General features: G+C 38.6%; 1 protein-coding gene across 2 annotated transcripts in view; it reads right to left on the bottom strand.

Annotated features, from left to right (window-relative positions):
- Window positions 1–318: 318 nt before the first annotated feature.
- The window catches only part of LOC108927306 (uncharacterized), a 35,282-nt gene continuing 21,461 nt past the window's right edge, over window positions 319–14,139 (bottom strand). For both annotated transcript variants that reach the window (XM_018740531.2, XM_018740532.2), the window contains 8 exons: window positions 13,610–13,750; window positions 12,693–12,853; window positions 12,019–12,117; window positions 10,550–10,695; window positions 5,401–5,572; window positions 4,475–4,587; window positions 1,573–1,660; window positions 319–1,411 (listed from right to left, as the gene is read on the bottom strand). In XM_018740531.2, the coding sequence (XP_018596047.1) occupies window positions 1,358–1,411; window positions 1,573–1,660; window positions 4,475–4,587; window positions 5,401–5,572; window positions 10,550–10,695; window positions 12,019–12,117; window positions 12,693–12,853; window positions 13,610–13,750 (974 nt within the window). In that variant the 3' untranslated portion in view covers window positions 319–1,357. The remainder of the gene's footprint in view (window positions 1,412–1,572; window positions 1,661–4,474; window positions 4,588–5,400; window positions 5,573–10,549; window positions 10,696–12,018; window positions 12,118–12,692; window positions 12,854–13,609; window positions 13,751–14,139) is intronic.

Here is a 14,139-nt window from a genome sequence, read left to right as displayed (position 1 = left end):
TAGTACACATGTGAATCTTCATACATTATGTGATTCATATAACACCAGCAACAAAGATCAATTAATGAAATCAGTAAAGTATGATGATAAATTACATTTTTCAGAAAATATTTTTTATGATCTTACAAGATATTGATCATCATTGGGAGGTATGGTGGCCAGTTAATTGTCAAGAAAAATATATTATCCAGAAAATAAACCATGAAAATGTTTTAAGTTAAAAACAAAGTTAAACTTTAATATCAAAATATTTAGCTTAAAATAGTTTCACATTCTAAATATTTCATTAAAGACACTGAATTCAGCACCATTAAATAAAAAGAGTGAAAATGAAATGCTGCAGTTGCTGACACATTTTTAATTGACTCGTTGTCAAAGACTAGTGCTGCAAACAAGACACCTTTTTTTCTATCTTAAAAATAATATTGCAAACAGTGCAATGCCATACCCTGTTCTACAAAAAGACAAAACAGAGCACTTTCTGTTTTTGGAAGGTATTGGTACTTATGGTACATTCAGTCAAAACATGAGAAATTCTAAGACTGGTGTTTTTGTGACCTCTCTTCCTAATATTTAAAAGCACATTAGTACAGCATATTCAACCAACCAAGTCTCAGAATTTTTAGTGCATGAGTTCTAAGTTACAACATGGAAAACAATTTACACCTAATTTCAGTTTTTAAACAATACACATCAACATGTGATGTTTAGGACTGAAATGCTGCTGCATTTTCAAAAGCAGTGTCTTTATTCTTACAATGCTACAATGACAGAAACGATTGTTTGAAAATAAATGCTACTTTTCTTAGATCTGTGAATCTCATTTTACACAGCTACCTAAAAATTGAACAAATTCACTAAATCAGCTGAAACACATTCAAAAAGAAGATCACAATCCAATAAACTGGGGAGAAAAAAAAAAAGTCAGCTGTAGACAAAGCAACACTTCCAACCACTCGTTCATAACATGTTCATATTACAGATAACACCTCAATGTATACAAACACTTTAAAACCATGCTTAATGAAAATAAGTTATTCCATTTTTACCATTTCACATCACTTAGAAGATGCTTTGGGTCTTCGAGGCTCCCTGTGTTGGTTTAAAAAGGTTTGACAATTTAACAATAGTATGAAAGACCAGTCATGCCTATTTCAGCCAAAAGAATCAGCAGATGTTATTGCTGCGATTCACAGACTGCTTTACTATACAAATACAATTTTCTGTAGAGACCTGAAAATGCCCAGTATATCATTACCATATGTTTGTTACCATGAAAGGTATGTATTTCTAGACACAGGATCCAGTAACAGACATCAACACTGATTGCTGCTGGTTACGGGATAGTTGCTTCTTATCACAGGTCATACTCTGTGGCACACTGCCGGAGATAATCTTCATAGAGATGGCACTGTTGAAAAGCAGTAATCAACAACAAAACAGATCAGCATGTATGAATATTTACTGAGTTTCAGGGACTCATTTTGTTCAACAGTGCTATTTGCTGTACTTCACTCTGCCATATTTTTCAGACCCATCATATTTTTTGTTCTGAATGGCAGCCGGCCTCACCTTCCTGGCTTTTACCACAGCCTGGATATAATCACTGTACTCCGCCAGGATTCTCTTTTCCTTCTTTGTCAGGGTATGACTGCCTTGTCTAAAGAAGATGTCAGAAATGAAGTCAGTTTCCACCCTATATTACAAAAAAGTACATTGTATGGAAAGCAATTTATTTAGCAATTAATCCTCTATATGTACGTATACAGAATAGTATGTAAATGAATACATATGAATGAACAAACAATGCACAGAAGTAGAAAAAAGTAAATACCAATAAAAAAGCCTTAGACTTTGAAGCAGCTAAATCACAGTTCCAAGAACAGTTTTGTATGTGAGTCACATTTACCTGAATACCAATATATATGTTGCATAAGAGGTCTAACAATCCGTACTTTCAAAAAGGCCTGTTTGAGAGTTCAATTCGGCATGAAACACACACACATTGACTGAAACTCTTCGTCCCAAGCAGGGTCGCTGCGAGCTGGAGCCTAGCTCAGCTGTGCAGGGTGCAGGGTGCAGGGCTGGGGCACACCCAGGCCAGGATACCAGGCTGTTGCAAGGCACCCCAAGCAGGACTCGAACCCCAGACCCACCAGAGAGCAGGCACAGGCCAAACCCGCTACTCCACCACGTCCCCCCGCAAAGGGAACAGTGGTTGAAAATTTAGGCTTCCCAGTGAGCATAAGCAAAACTTGGGGCATTTATCTTAGATTTATATTTATTCATTTAGCAGGCATTTTTCTCCAAAAGTGCTGAACAACTCCGAATAAACAAAAGTGCATTTCACCAACAAACAGCTTTCAATACCGGCACGCAACTGCACAGCTGACACAAAGTGAGTCTGTCTAATTTCACAGTTTCTCCTATTAAATATTTCATGAGTATCTGAAGTACAGAACTGATAAAAAATATAATGCTGACTGTGAGAAATGGCATACCAAGCGCAAAGTCCAAAATAAGTATGTTTGAGATTCCTCTTGAATGTTAAAAGGGACTCATTAATTGTGAGAAAAAGATGAAGTGCGGGCGCACATCCATTGTCACTGTTCAAAGTAAATATTTGTGTATAATTGCTCTGTTCCCAATACATGACAAGTGGCTATGTCCCATGCTAGTATGGCCTACTTAAAAAATCATCTCTGAAATTGCCACAGAGTAGAAACAACAAATTTGTGACATGGTGTGAAGAAAAATATCAGTTAAGTCAAACATCTTCCATGCTCTTGCCAATCGACAGACTTATACAACATCAAACCTAATGGGATATTCTGGAGTAAGGAGAAGATTTCTACTTCTTTCACTTTCATCCCTTAAAGAAGAAAGAACTATAGGATCTTTTGAAAGAAGACTTCAGTTTAATTCAATTTATTTTTATAGAGCGCTCTTCTCACGCAGTGACACAGAGCGCTTTAACACAGGCAAGAAAAACAGATACAAACAAGGAAGACAGTTGGCTAATGGCTACCATAATGAAGTACTTTTCATAGAGCTATGAGTATACCTACTGGTCACTGGGGAAAGGAACAAACACTCCCAACTGAAGATTGAGGGAGAAAAGAACCTCTGGGCCAGTGGTTGCCCACCCCTCCTGGGCATTCTAGAAAGTAACAATTGTAAGCCAGTGTGTAACAAGTAATAGTGATTTGACTTCATTGTCTCAGTACACATACTCCAGTTCAGGACTTAGATGAATAGTATTCCAGATTGAATTCCAGAGGTACAGGGTCAGCCTGCTCCTTTGTAGCTTCTTAACCTATTTCTGGTTTCTGTCATTTTGACTACACCAAATAAACTTACACTGTAAAAACAAACATTTAACACTGTAATACTGACATACAGGTGTGTATATATGTATGTGTTATAGTATATATTCAATTCATTTTTTAGAATGCTCTTCTCACACAGTGACAGAGTGCTTGAACAAAGGCATAAGGCAAAGAAACAAAGAAAAAAATACATGTGTATGTACATATACAAATTTGTATATATAATATATAGATGCATATATGTATGAAACTGTGTAAGATATATATATATATATATATATATAATGTATAAATGTGTATATGTGTGTTATTTAACAAACCAAATATTTACATTTAGCATAAGCTTTTCTCCAAAAAAAATCTATGTACTATCAGCCCACATCTTATTATCCAAGACGACTTACAATACTAGATATACTACATCAATGAATGAGTCACTCATTCACACATCAATGAAACATATTCTCTCTAACACATAAGCACACACTATGGGCAACTTTTGAGTGACCAATTCACTTTAAGCCATGCCTTTGGAGTGTGGAAGGAAACCAGAACACTCATGGCAGCATGGTGGCACAGCAAGTAGCGCTGCTGTCTCACAGAGCCTGGGTGGTGTGTGAGAACATGGGTTTGATCCCTGCTCAGTCTGTGTGGAGTTGGCATGTTCTCCCCATGTCTGTGTAGGTGTCCTCCCACAGTCCAAAAACATGCTGGTCAGGTCCCCCTTAGTGTGTGACTGTCACAGAGAGTAAGTTTCACTGGCGTATGGATGAGTGACCCATTGTAAATAGTGTATCTAGTAGTGTAAGTCACCTTGGTGAATAAGGCGTGTGGGCTAGTACACTACATAGTATGTGTTGTAAGTTGCTTTGGAGAAAAGCGTCTGCTAAGTGAATAAATGTAAATGAGGAGAACTTGCACACTCCACACAAACTGAGTGGTGATTGAACCCGCATCCACCTTCACCACCTAGGTGCTGTGAAACAACAGCACTACTCGCTGTGACACCATGCTGCTAAATGCACAAATTCTGCACAATGACAAAGAACTTTTCAGTCTGTATAATTTGAACAAGAGGACAGGACATTCAGCTATATTAAGAAAACAAAGAGACAAAAAAATATGTGCTATAATCATCAGCTTACCTTGCAAAGTATTTTGCTAAAAATAAGAGAAAGTAGCTGAGGGCTCCACAAATAATCAAGAACACAATTTGACTGTCTTCAGGTATCCAGTTCCACAAAGCAGTTACAATTCCCTGGTGAAGTAAGACAACAGATATTACAATTTTCCACAAAACCCAAAGGCCATCATGGATAAAACTGAACCTAATCTTTGCTTTAAGTATATCACTGTGTGATTCATAAACCACATTTCAACTATCTTAAAATAATACAAATGAGACAGCAGGTTCTAGCAGATGCAGTATTATTCAACAACATTGCTTTTTTCTGAAATGTAAGTTCTGTTAGGTTTATAAGGGAAACAGGTATTCTCTAAAAAAACCATCAACACAGCAGATCACTGAACCCATACTCTTCTAGTGTCACATTTACATTTATTTATTTAGCAGACGCTTTTCTCCAAAATGACTTCCAATGAACTATGTAGTGTTATCAGCCCATACACCTTATTCACCAAGGTGACTTACACTGCTAGATACACTACTTACTTACAATGGGACACTCACCCATACATCAGTGAAACACACTCTCTCTGTGTCACACACACACTATGGGGGAACCTGAACAGCATGTCTTTAGACTGTGGGAGGAAACCGGAGCACCCAGAGGAAACCCACGCAGACACGGGGAGAACATGCAAACTCCACACAGACTGAGCAGGGATCGAACGCATGTCCTCTTGCATCACCCAGGTGCTGTGAGACAGCAGCACTACTCGCTGTGCCACTGTGCCACCCAGATTATTATATCACCTTAGTATAATACAATGATTGTTACTGAATATTAACTCCGTATCAGACATTAAGATCACAAAATCAAGGGGCTTCCTAGAAGATTAACTGTGTTTATAAACATCTACTAAGCATCTGAGGAGGACGTGCCAATACCATGCTGAGACTGAATGCTTTGGTGAGGTCCTCCCCAAGCAGCCTTTCCAGCTCATTGTTGGAAACCAGGTTCACAACACAAGTGAGGACGATGAGGGCTGACGGCAAGATGCCCAGGAAACCGCAGAGGAACGAGTGGAGGCATGTGCTTTTGTTGCGGCTGACATCAGCCCTGTGCCAAGAGAGGGGTCATCATCACATAAAATCATATATTTGATACATGCATAAATGCTATGTTGTATAATAGGGATTTGTTTTTTTACTAATTTCACACTTTCTTCATGCAAAAATAAAATCAATATAGAATAATATAAATACAGTGTAGTATTATAGTTATACTTTCATGCTACATTATTTTTTCACTTTAATTTCTATGTATGCTTTCGGTTTTTCTTCTCTGCTTTACCAGAACCCTCACATTTTTGCTTGTTGGTCATTTTAAATAAAGTCACTGAAAAGGAATCAAGAACAAAATGTTCTATTAGTAAGTTTCGGTAAATGAAACTAATGATAGACACACTGAGTCAAAAATATGGGTGCCCAGAAGTAGCGTAACCAGTTGATGCACAACATCAGAAGGGGTCATCTTGAATTTTGTCCCCAAACGTTGAGACTCCAAAATAATATAAATTGATGGGACATCTGTTGATTGGGTGCTGTGGCCACTCCTGCGGGCCATTTGGTTTCTGTACACACGGAGCGAGAGCTGTATCCGCATACTTGGCATCAAGTGAAGCCTGTTCGATGCGGGTGCTGGACTCTACCAAGGTTGTGCTTTGCCCCCACTCCTCGTGGGTTTCATGGACAGGATATCAAGGCGCAGTCGAGGTCAGGAGGGCATTTTGTGGGGGAGTCGGGGTATGATCGAGGTATGATGGCACCACACATCTGCTTTTTGCAGATGATGTCCTTTTGGCACCGTCACATGGATGCCTTCAGCACGCACTGAAACAGTTTGCAGATGAGTGTGAAGTGGTTGGTATGAGGATCAGCACCTCCAAGTCTGAGTCCATGGTTCTATCACAGAAAAGGATGGCAGGTGGAGAAGTTTAAGTATCTTGGGGTCTTGTTCACGAGTGAGGGGAGAAGGGAGCGTGAGATTGGCTACAGACGGAGCAGTGGCAGCAGTAATGCGGTCGCTGTACCGGACTGTAGTGGTGAAGGGGGAGCTGAGCCATAAGGCAAAGCTCTCTATTTACCGGTCAGTCTACGTCCCTACCCTCACCTATGGTCATGAACTCTGGGTAATGACCGAAAGAATGAGATCATGGATACAAGCTGCCTAAATTGGTTTTCTCCACAGGGTGGTGGGACTCACTCTCCATGACAGGGTGAAAAGTTCAGTCATCCGGGAGGAACTCAGAGTAGAGCCACTACTCCTACGCATTGAGAGGAGTCAGTTGAGGTGGTTCAGGCATCTGGTAAGGATGCCCCCTGGGCACCTCCCTTTGGAGGTATACAGGCATGGCCAACTGGGGCAAGGCCCCTTTCCATGTGCTTCAAATCTGGATGGTTCCTAAACACACTTCTGAAAGTCTAAAGGCAAAGTTATGAAATAAAGCAATTAGTACAACACAGACCTATGGTGAAAAATAAAAAATGTTGACATTTTATGAAAAACCTTTTGAATGGTACCTAGTAGAGGCAGCAAAGCAACCCCATACCACAACATTTCCACCACCATGCTTTACAGTTGGTATGAGGTTCCTCTCAAATGCTCTCTTTGGTTTGTGCCAAACAACTCTATCTTTGATTCATCTGTCCAGAGTACATTGCTCCAGAAGTCCTGGTCTTTGCCTAGGTGTTCATTGGCAATTTTCTGTCTTGCTTTGATGTTGTTTTTGGACAGTAAAAGCTTCCTCCTGGCACACCTTCCATGCAGATCAAAGTTGTGCAATCTTCAACAGCTGTAAGAATTACCAGCAGATCCTATAATAAAATTTGAGGGTTCTTGAAGTCTTTTTTAAGCATCTTACGGTCTGCTCTTCGGCTGAATTTTTCTGGGCCAGCCTGTTCTGACTAAATTGGCAGTTGTTTCAAATCTTTTCCACTTGTACATTATTTTTCATACAGTGGAATAACTGATTACAAATGATTCAGAGATCTTATTAAATCGCTTCCCAGATTCATGGGCATCCACAATCTTCTTTCTGAAGGCCTTAGAGAACTCCTTTGATCGAGCTATGATGGCACCACACAATTCAGTAACAAAGAGCAAACCACATCCTAGTATTGCATTTAGAAGGTTATAGGCTGCTGCAAAGGGACTTCTTCTCTTGACCTCTCTTTGATAAAGCGCTCTGAGTCACTTCATGAGAAGATCGCTCTGTAAAAATAAATTGAGTTGAATAAATTGAATCCTAGATGCCTGAGGTTTAAATAACACAGGTTCCTCCAGGATACTCCCTAACAATGTTCTAATCATTGGCACTTCATCTGGTACAGCGGATTTTCATTTTGTGTCATTTGTTCAAGTATATCGCCTTTATACACAGGCAGTGATTAAGTGAAGATAAAGTCTCTGCATGTCCAATTTTGTTAAAAAAGGTGATTTTCCATGGGGTGTACTTACGTTTTCATATGACTGTATGTTGTTTTTGTCACTCATGTTGTAAAGCCTTTTATTTCCACAAACTTTTGGTGTAACTTTGCTCTCTTGCTCTAAAGCAGTACGGCTTTAAATTGCGCAGTTGTTGGGATATTGATTTTCAAATTGAAAGAATTCTTGAATTTCACTTTATTCAGTTCTACTAGTAATTACGAAGTATGTGCTGTGGAATGTATCACTTATTTTCACTCACACGCGCAGACAGTTGCTTTTACTTACATTAATCTTCTCTCAGCAGCAAACTGGAGTTAAACTTTTTTCAACCTTCATCAAAACCGGAAACTCGTTGTAACGCGGACACACTTACAACACAACATGAAAGTTTGGACCCTGCCGTCCGCATTATATCTTGTCCACAGTATATTTATTTTTAATTATATGTTCTTCACCATTCTATTTTCCAAAATTTCTTATGCAAATCAAAAAATGGGAAAAAAAAAAGAAAAATGCTTTGCAGCATGGAGCAACTTCACGGTCCAGTTTTACCTAAAGAACTGGATAAACCAGAGGTAAGTGTCCTTTATTGGACTTTTTTGATTGGAATCTGAAAGTGACTAGATACTGACAAACATGGTTTTGCAATGAATCTAGCAATGAATGCCAGATTTTTGTGTCCTCGGTGGCAAATCAAATGTGCAGGAGGGACATTGCACTGTCTTGTGTGTATAAAGGAGAACACAGTAAATCAGAGGCTGTGGTGATAATGTGTTTGTTATTTTCATTCATTATAAAATAGACAACTTTAATGTTGCTTCATGTTAATAAAAGATAAACTTAATGTTGTATCCTGCCTCACAATCAATGTTTCCAGTATAGAATAACAATAAGACCCTGCACTATATGCGCTGTGCATGACAATAGAATAAATTTAAAATATTATTGGTATTTGAAAGGCTCTGTTTGGCCTTAATATCTGTTGTGATATCTAATACCTTAATATCAGTTGAGGTATCCCATACATGGTCCATATAAGAGAAAAAATATATACACTCAAGGAGCACTTTATTCAAACACTATACTAATACTAGGTTGGGCCTCCCTTTGCTCTCAAAACAGCCTGAGTTCTTCTTGGCATGGATTCCATAACATGTTGGAAACATTCCTTTGATATTCTGGTCCATGCTGACATGACTGTGTAATGCAATTTCAATTTGTCAGCAGCACATTTAGGCTGTAAATGTCTCATTCTACCACATCCCAAAAGGGTTCTATTGGATTCAGATCTGGTGACTGGGAAGATCACTGAAGAATACTGAACGCATTGTCATGATTGTGATAACTGGTAGTGTAGTGATTAGAGCTACTGCTGCTGGATCCAAAAGGTTGCAGGTTTGATTCCCACCTCTGGCTGTAATAGCCTTGAGCAAGACACTTACCCTTAATTGCTCCTGTTAAATTACCCAGCTGTATAAATGGGTAAATAGTTGTAAGTCCCTTTGGAGGAAAGTGTCAGCTAAATGAATAAATGTCATGAAACCAGTCTGAGACGATTTTTGTTTTGTGACATGGTACATTGTAATGCTGGAAGTAGCCAGTAGAAGATGGGTAAATTGTGACCATAAAGCGATGCACATGGTCAGCAACAATACTCAGATAGGCTGTGGCATTCAAACAATGATTCATTGGTATTAACAGGCCCAAAGTGTGCCAAGAAAACATTCCCTACAACATTACACCACCACACCACCAGCCTGGACTGCTGACACACGGCAGGTTGGGTCCATGGATTAATGTTTTTGATGCCAAATTCTGACCCTACCATCTGTGTGCCTCAGCAGCAATCAAGATTCATCAGACCAGGCTACGTTTTTCCAATCTTCAACTGTCAAGTTTTGGTGAGCCAGTGCCCACTGCATCCTCAGCTTTCTGTTCTTGGTGGACAGAAGTGGAACCCAACATGATCTTCTGCTGTTGTAATCAATCCACCTCAAGGTTCAATGCATTGTGCATTCTGAGATGCTTTTCTGCTCACCACAGTTGTAAAGAGTGGTTATCTGAGTTATCATAACCTTTCTGTCAGCTCAAACCAGTCTGGCCATTCTCCTCTGACTTCTCTCATCAAAAAGTGAAAAATCCCAGGAGATCAGCAGTTACAGAAATACTCAAACCAGCCTGTCTGGCACAAACAATCATGCCATGGTCAAAATCACTGCGATCACATTCTTTCCCTATTCTAGTGCTTGATGTGAACATTAACTGAAGCTCCTGACCTGTGTCTGCATGCTTTTATGCATTGCGATATTGCCACATGTGTGACTAAGCACATATACAGGTGTTCCTAATAAAGTGTTCTGCAAGTTATATTTCCTTTGACTTCACCAAGCATTAACTGTGCGTGCAATCACTGCACAAAGCGTGTTTAAAGCAGCATACATAATTAAGAGCAATACTAATGTTCCTACAAAATAAAATATATACTGGTATTCTTCCCATATCAAACACTTTGTAACCCTAGCCTACTGATGTGTACAAGTATGAATATGACAGTGGAGAAATGACAAAATGGCATCACTCTTAATGCAGCACCCCTGATTGACCCACCTGTCTTGTGCTAGATTGTTGCATATTGTAGAACAGATGAGCTCGCAGTCCTTTTCAATTTGGTCCAGGGTTTTCTGGACGGCCTGGTTGATTGTCTTCTCAATCGTCTGGCAGACCCCACCTATCTGATTCTCACACCGACTGGGCTGGACAAACCAAAAAAACACCGTCACTTTAGCACAATACTCAGCAAAAAGGCTTGTGATTACTCTGTAACTTTATACGTATAGATATTTTATAGGTCAACTGTAAAACTGTATTTATATAAATACAACCTTTTAGCAGTTTTTTAAATAGGTTACCGTATGTTTTAAATTCTATAAATTGTTTTAATTATTTATCTGACACCTTTATCCTCTATCCTGGAATTATTTACTAATTTGTACAGCAGGTTATTCTTACTGTATCAATTCATAATAAAAGACTACTACATTAAGAGCGGAATTCGGACTAGGAAGCTTCAGATTAGAAGGCAATAGATCTAAATGCTATGCTACCTGTTGGCCCCATTTGTTCTAAGTAATAATGGCAACTGGCCCTCTCTGTGTCAGTCAGCATTTAAATTTCCCTGAAAACCTTTCCAGATGTCTTATCACATGAACCAGTTTAATACAAACAAATCCCCCCTATATCTCAACAATCCACAAAACATTGCTCAAATTGAACTTATTTTGGCTTTTCTCTGGGCACTCAGCTTCTTAGCTTGAAGTCAGACCAGGGTCAAGGATGCCCCCCATTTTCTTACAAATCATATTGCACCTACACTCTGTTTTATGGGAGGCCCATAGATTTAAAACAGGAAGTCCTAAACTGAAAGTCTATCCAATGTGCTGTGAATCTGGAAGCAATGTCTGTCACAAGATTAAGGTTTTGGTAGGCTTGCAAGTCCAGCTACAATGACATGGCACAGCAGGAATTGATCAAGGGTTGAGGGAGCGATTATTTAGGTCTAGAAAAGGTGGCAGGACTCCCTAATTTGCTAGTGTTGAAATTAGCAGGTGGGACCTCAGTTTTACAACCGGCTTTCCTGGAGCTGAGTTAAATATTCTAACAGTTGTCATTTTCACAGTAATTACTTAAGACGTGATCTAATATCCCTGGGATTCAAATACTCATATCATGATTTTATAACCACTATTAATTAATGTCACTTGCTCACTGCTGGGTCTGCATTTAAATCACTAACTTATGACTACAAAGTTTTGCTGATAATAAAGTTGACACACCTGTAATTTGAACTATACCAAAGCAGTATTTCAGAATACTGTTTTTAAAAATTTTCACCAAGGATCAGCTTCCCTTAATCAAGATCTACAAAATAATCTGTAAAGGAAATGATACATTTGCTTAAGCAAATGAATAATATACACAAAAGCAGCAACAATATAACAGTTATCAAGCAAAACTGACAAATGCCAATGAATTTATTAAGAATATGAGAAAATCCAACAAAGAATCAAGTATCTCACTTTCTGTTGGTTCGGGATGTATATTGTGGGCATTTCAAAACAACACTTGTTGAGGCCTGGCCTGCGGCACAGCTCCTGAACAATCTGCATCATTACCTTCTGGGAAGCAGAAAACAGAATTACACCATGAATTAGATTTTAACCAGAAAACATAACTGCACATGAATTAGTTTAAGCCTGTATTGGCATGAAAAGAAGGTAGCTCACATGATAATACTGAATTTGTTAATGTGTAGCAAATTCCTACATAACATTACACCTAAAAAAATGTACAAATCCAATTTAATAATAACAACTTTTAAAATGTATAAAATAAAACAAGAAAATTACTAATTCCCCTAATTTACATTACATTTATTCATTTAGCTGATGCTTTTCTCCAAAGCAACTTACAATATAAAGCTATCTGCAATTATTCACCCATTTAGAGAACTGGATAAATTCACTGGAGTACTTCAGGGTAAGTCCCTTGCTAAAGGGTATTACAGCCAGAGGTGGGAATTAAACCTGCAACCTTTGGATCCAAAGGCAGTAGCTCTAACCACTACACTACCAGCTGGCCCGTAATTAGTGCAGCATCATACATAACATCATTAACACAATTACATCAATGCAAAAAATTTTGGTTTACAAAAAAAAACACATTTCACAATTAACACAGGACCTTGTGTTACCTGCCTGTCTGTTTCCCTTCCGGCCTCATCTGCCTTGCTCAGGTAAAATCGAAGCTTGTCGCCACACATCTCGTTCAGCTTCTCTACGATGTCCAGCGTGCGTTTGCACAGGGCCTGTCCCATTGGGTCGAGGAATACGAAGATCAGGTCGGCCAGTTGTCCTGGGACAACATGCACATAACAGCAAAGGAAGTCATGGATGTTGTTTCACTCACAAAGCAAAGCACAAACAGCATCATTCATCCGGACTCCCTTTACAATTATTCTACCAACTCTGACTTTGAATACATCAAGACAGCATGTGCCATTTTTTTCCTGAATAAAACTTACTATTAATATAATATATGATTATATAATATAAAAAATATATATAATTTGTCGTATTAGTAGTGGTTTTATTATTTATTTATTTAGTAGCTGTTTTTTTCAGTAGTGTTTAACAATATGTTTGTTCGCTAAGCAAACTTAAAAAATATTTACCCCCACCCTAATTTTTACTATATCAATTCAGGGTAAGTACCCTGCTGAAGGGTGTAACAGCAGGAGCAGGGATTTGAACCCTGGGCCTCCAATTATAAAATGGCAACTCTGACCTCTATGCCACCTGCTGCCCCATTTTATTATTATTTATTCACTTTCTCCAAAGCAAATTACAGTGTTACATCTGTAAATTAAAACTTTATGCTAACACAGACAGGACAGACTCTATACACTATCACCAGCAGGAACCACTTCCATTCAATATGTAAAATAACAAACATGGTACTGTAAAACTACAGTGGTATTCTCATGTATTTTAGATTTTTTCCAATGTGATAAAAGCTTTAGAAGGTTCCAGCTAACTATGATTTACATTTACACAGGTACAAAGCAATGCCTAAAGGTTTACTGAAATCACAGACAAGGGGCAGCCTTACCTAACAATATAATTGCATTGTTCACATCAAAGGGATAGATCATGTCCCCATCCACCAGCCCTGGTGTGTCCACAAATGTCACCAAGTAGAACTTCTTCTGCCTGGAGGTAGAGATTTCAGCTGAAAGGTAGTCTGTGACACCTGCAACACAACAAAATTGCATAATACACCAAAGTATTCTGATTAAGTTGAACAACTCACTGTACAAAGTCAAAGTCAACTTTATTGTCATTCCCACAATATGTTTAGGATATACACAGGAGTGAAAAAGTGTTTCTCCTGGACACGTTGTGAACATAGAGGACAACATATACTATTACTACTACGAAAATGTAAAATAATAAGCTACAAAGCTAAAAACACCGCAGGATAAAGAGCAGTGATACTGTATGTTCAGTTCAGTAAAGAGAAATGTAAACAGATTTTACAGGGGATAGTGCAAAAAAGAAAGGTTTTTTTGTGCAATAATTGTTTGCGGAAATGAGCGCTAGTGTGGCCTAATGTAGATCGATATAGAATGTATTTAAGAA

The sequence above is a fragment of the Scleropages formosus genome, chromosome 12 (assembly GCF_900964775.1).
Source record: "Scleropages formosus chromosome 12, fSclFor1.1, whole genome shotgun sequence".
In the NCBI taxonomy this organism is placed as follows: domain Eukaryota; kingdom Metazoa; phylum Chordata; class Actinopteri; order Osteoglossiformes; family Osteoglossidae; genus Scleropages; species Scleropages formosus.
The sequence above is the reverse complement of the archived record's forward strand: the minus strand, read 5'-3'. Positions and strand labels throughout refer to the sequence as shown.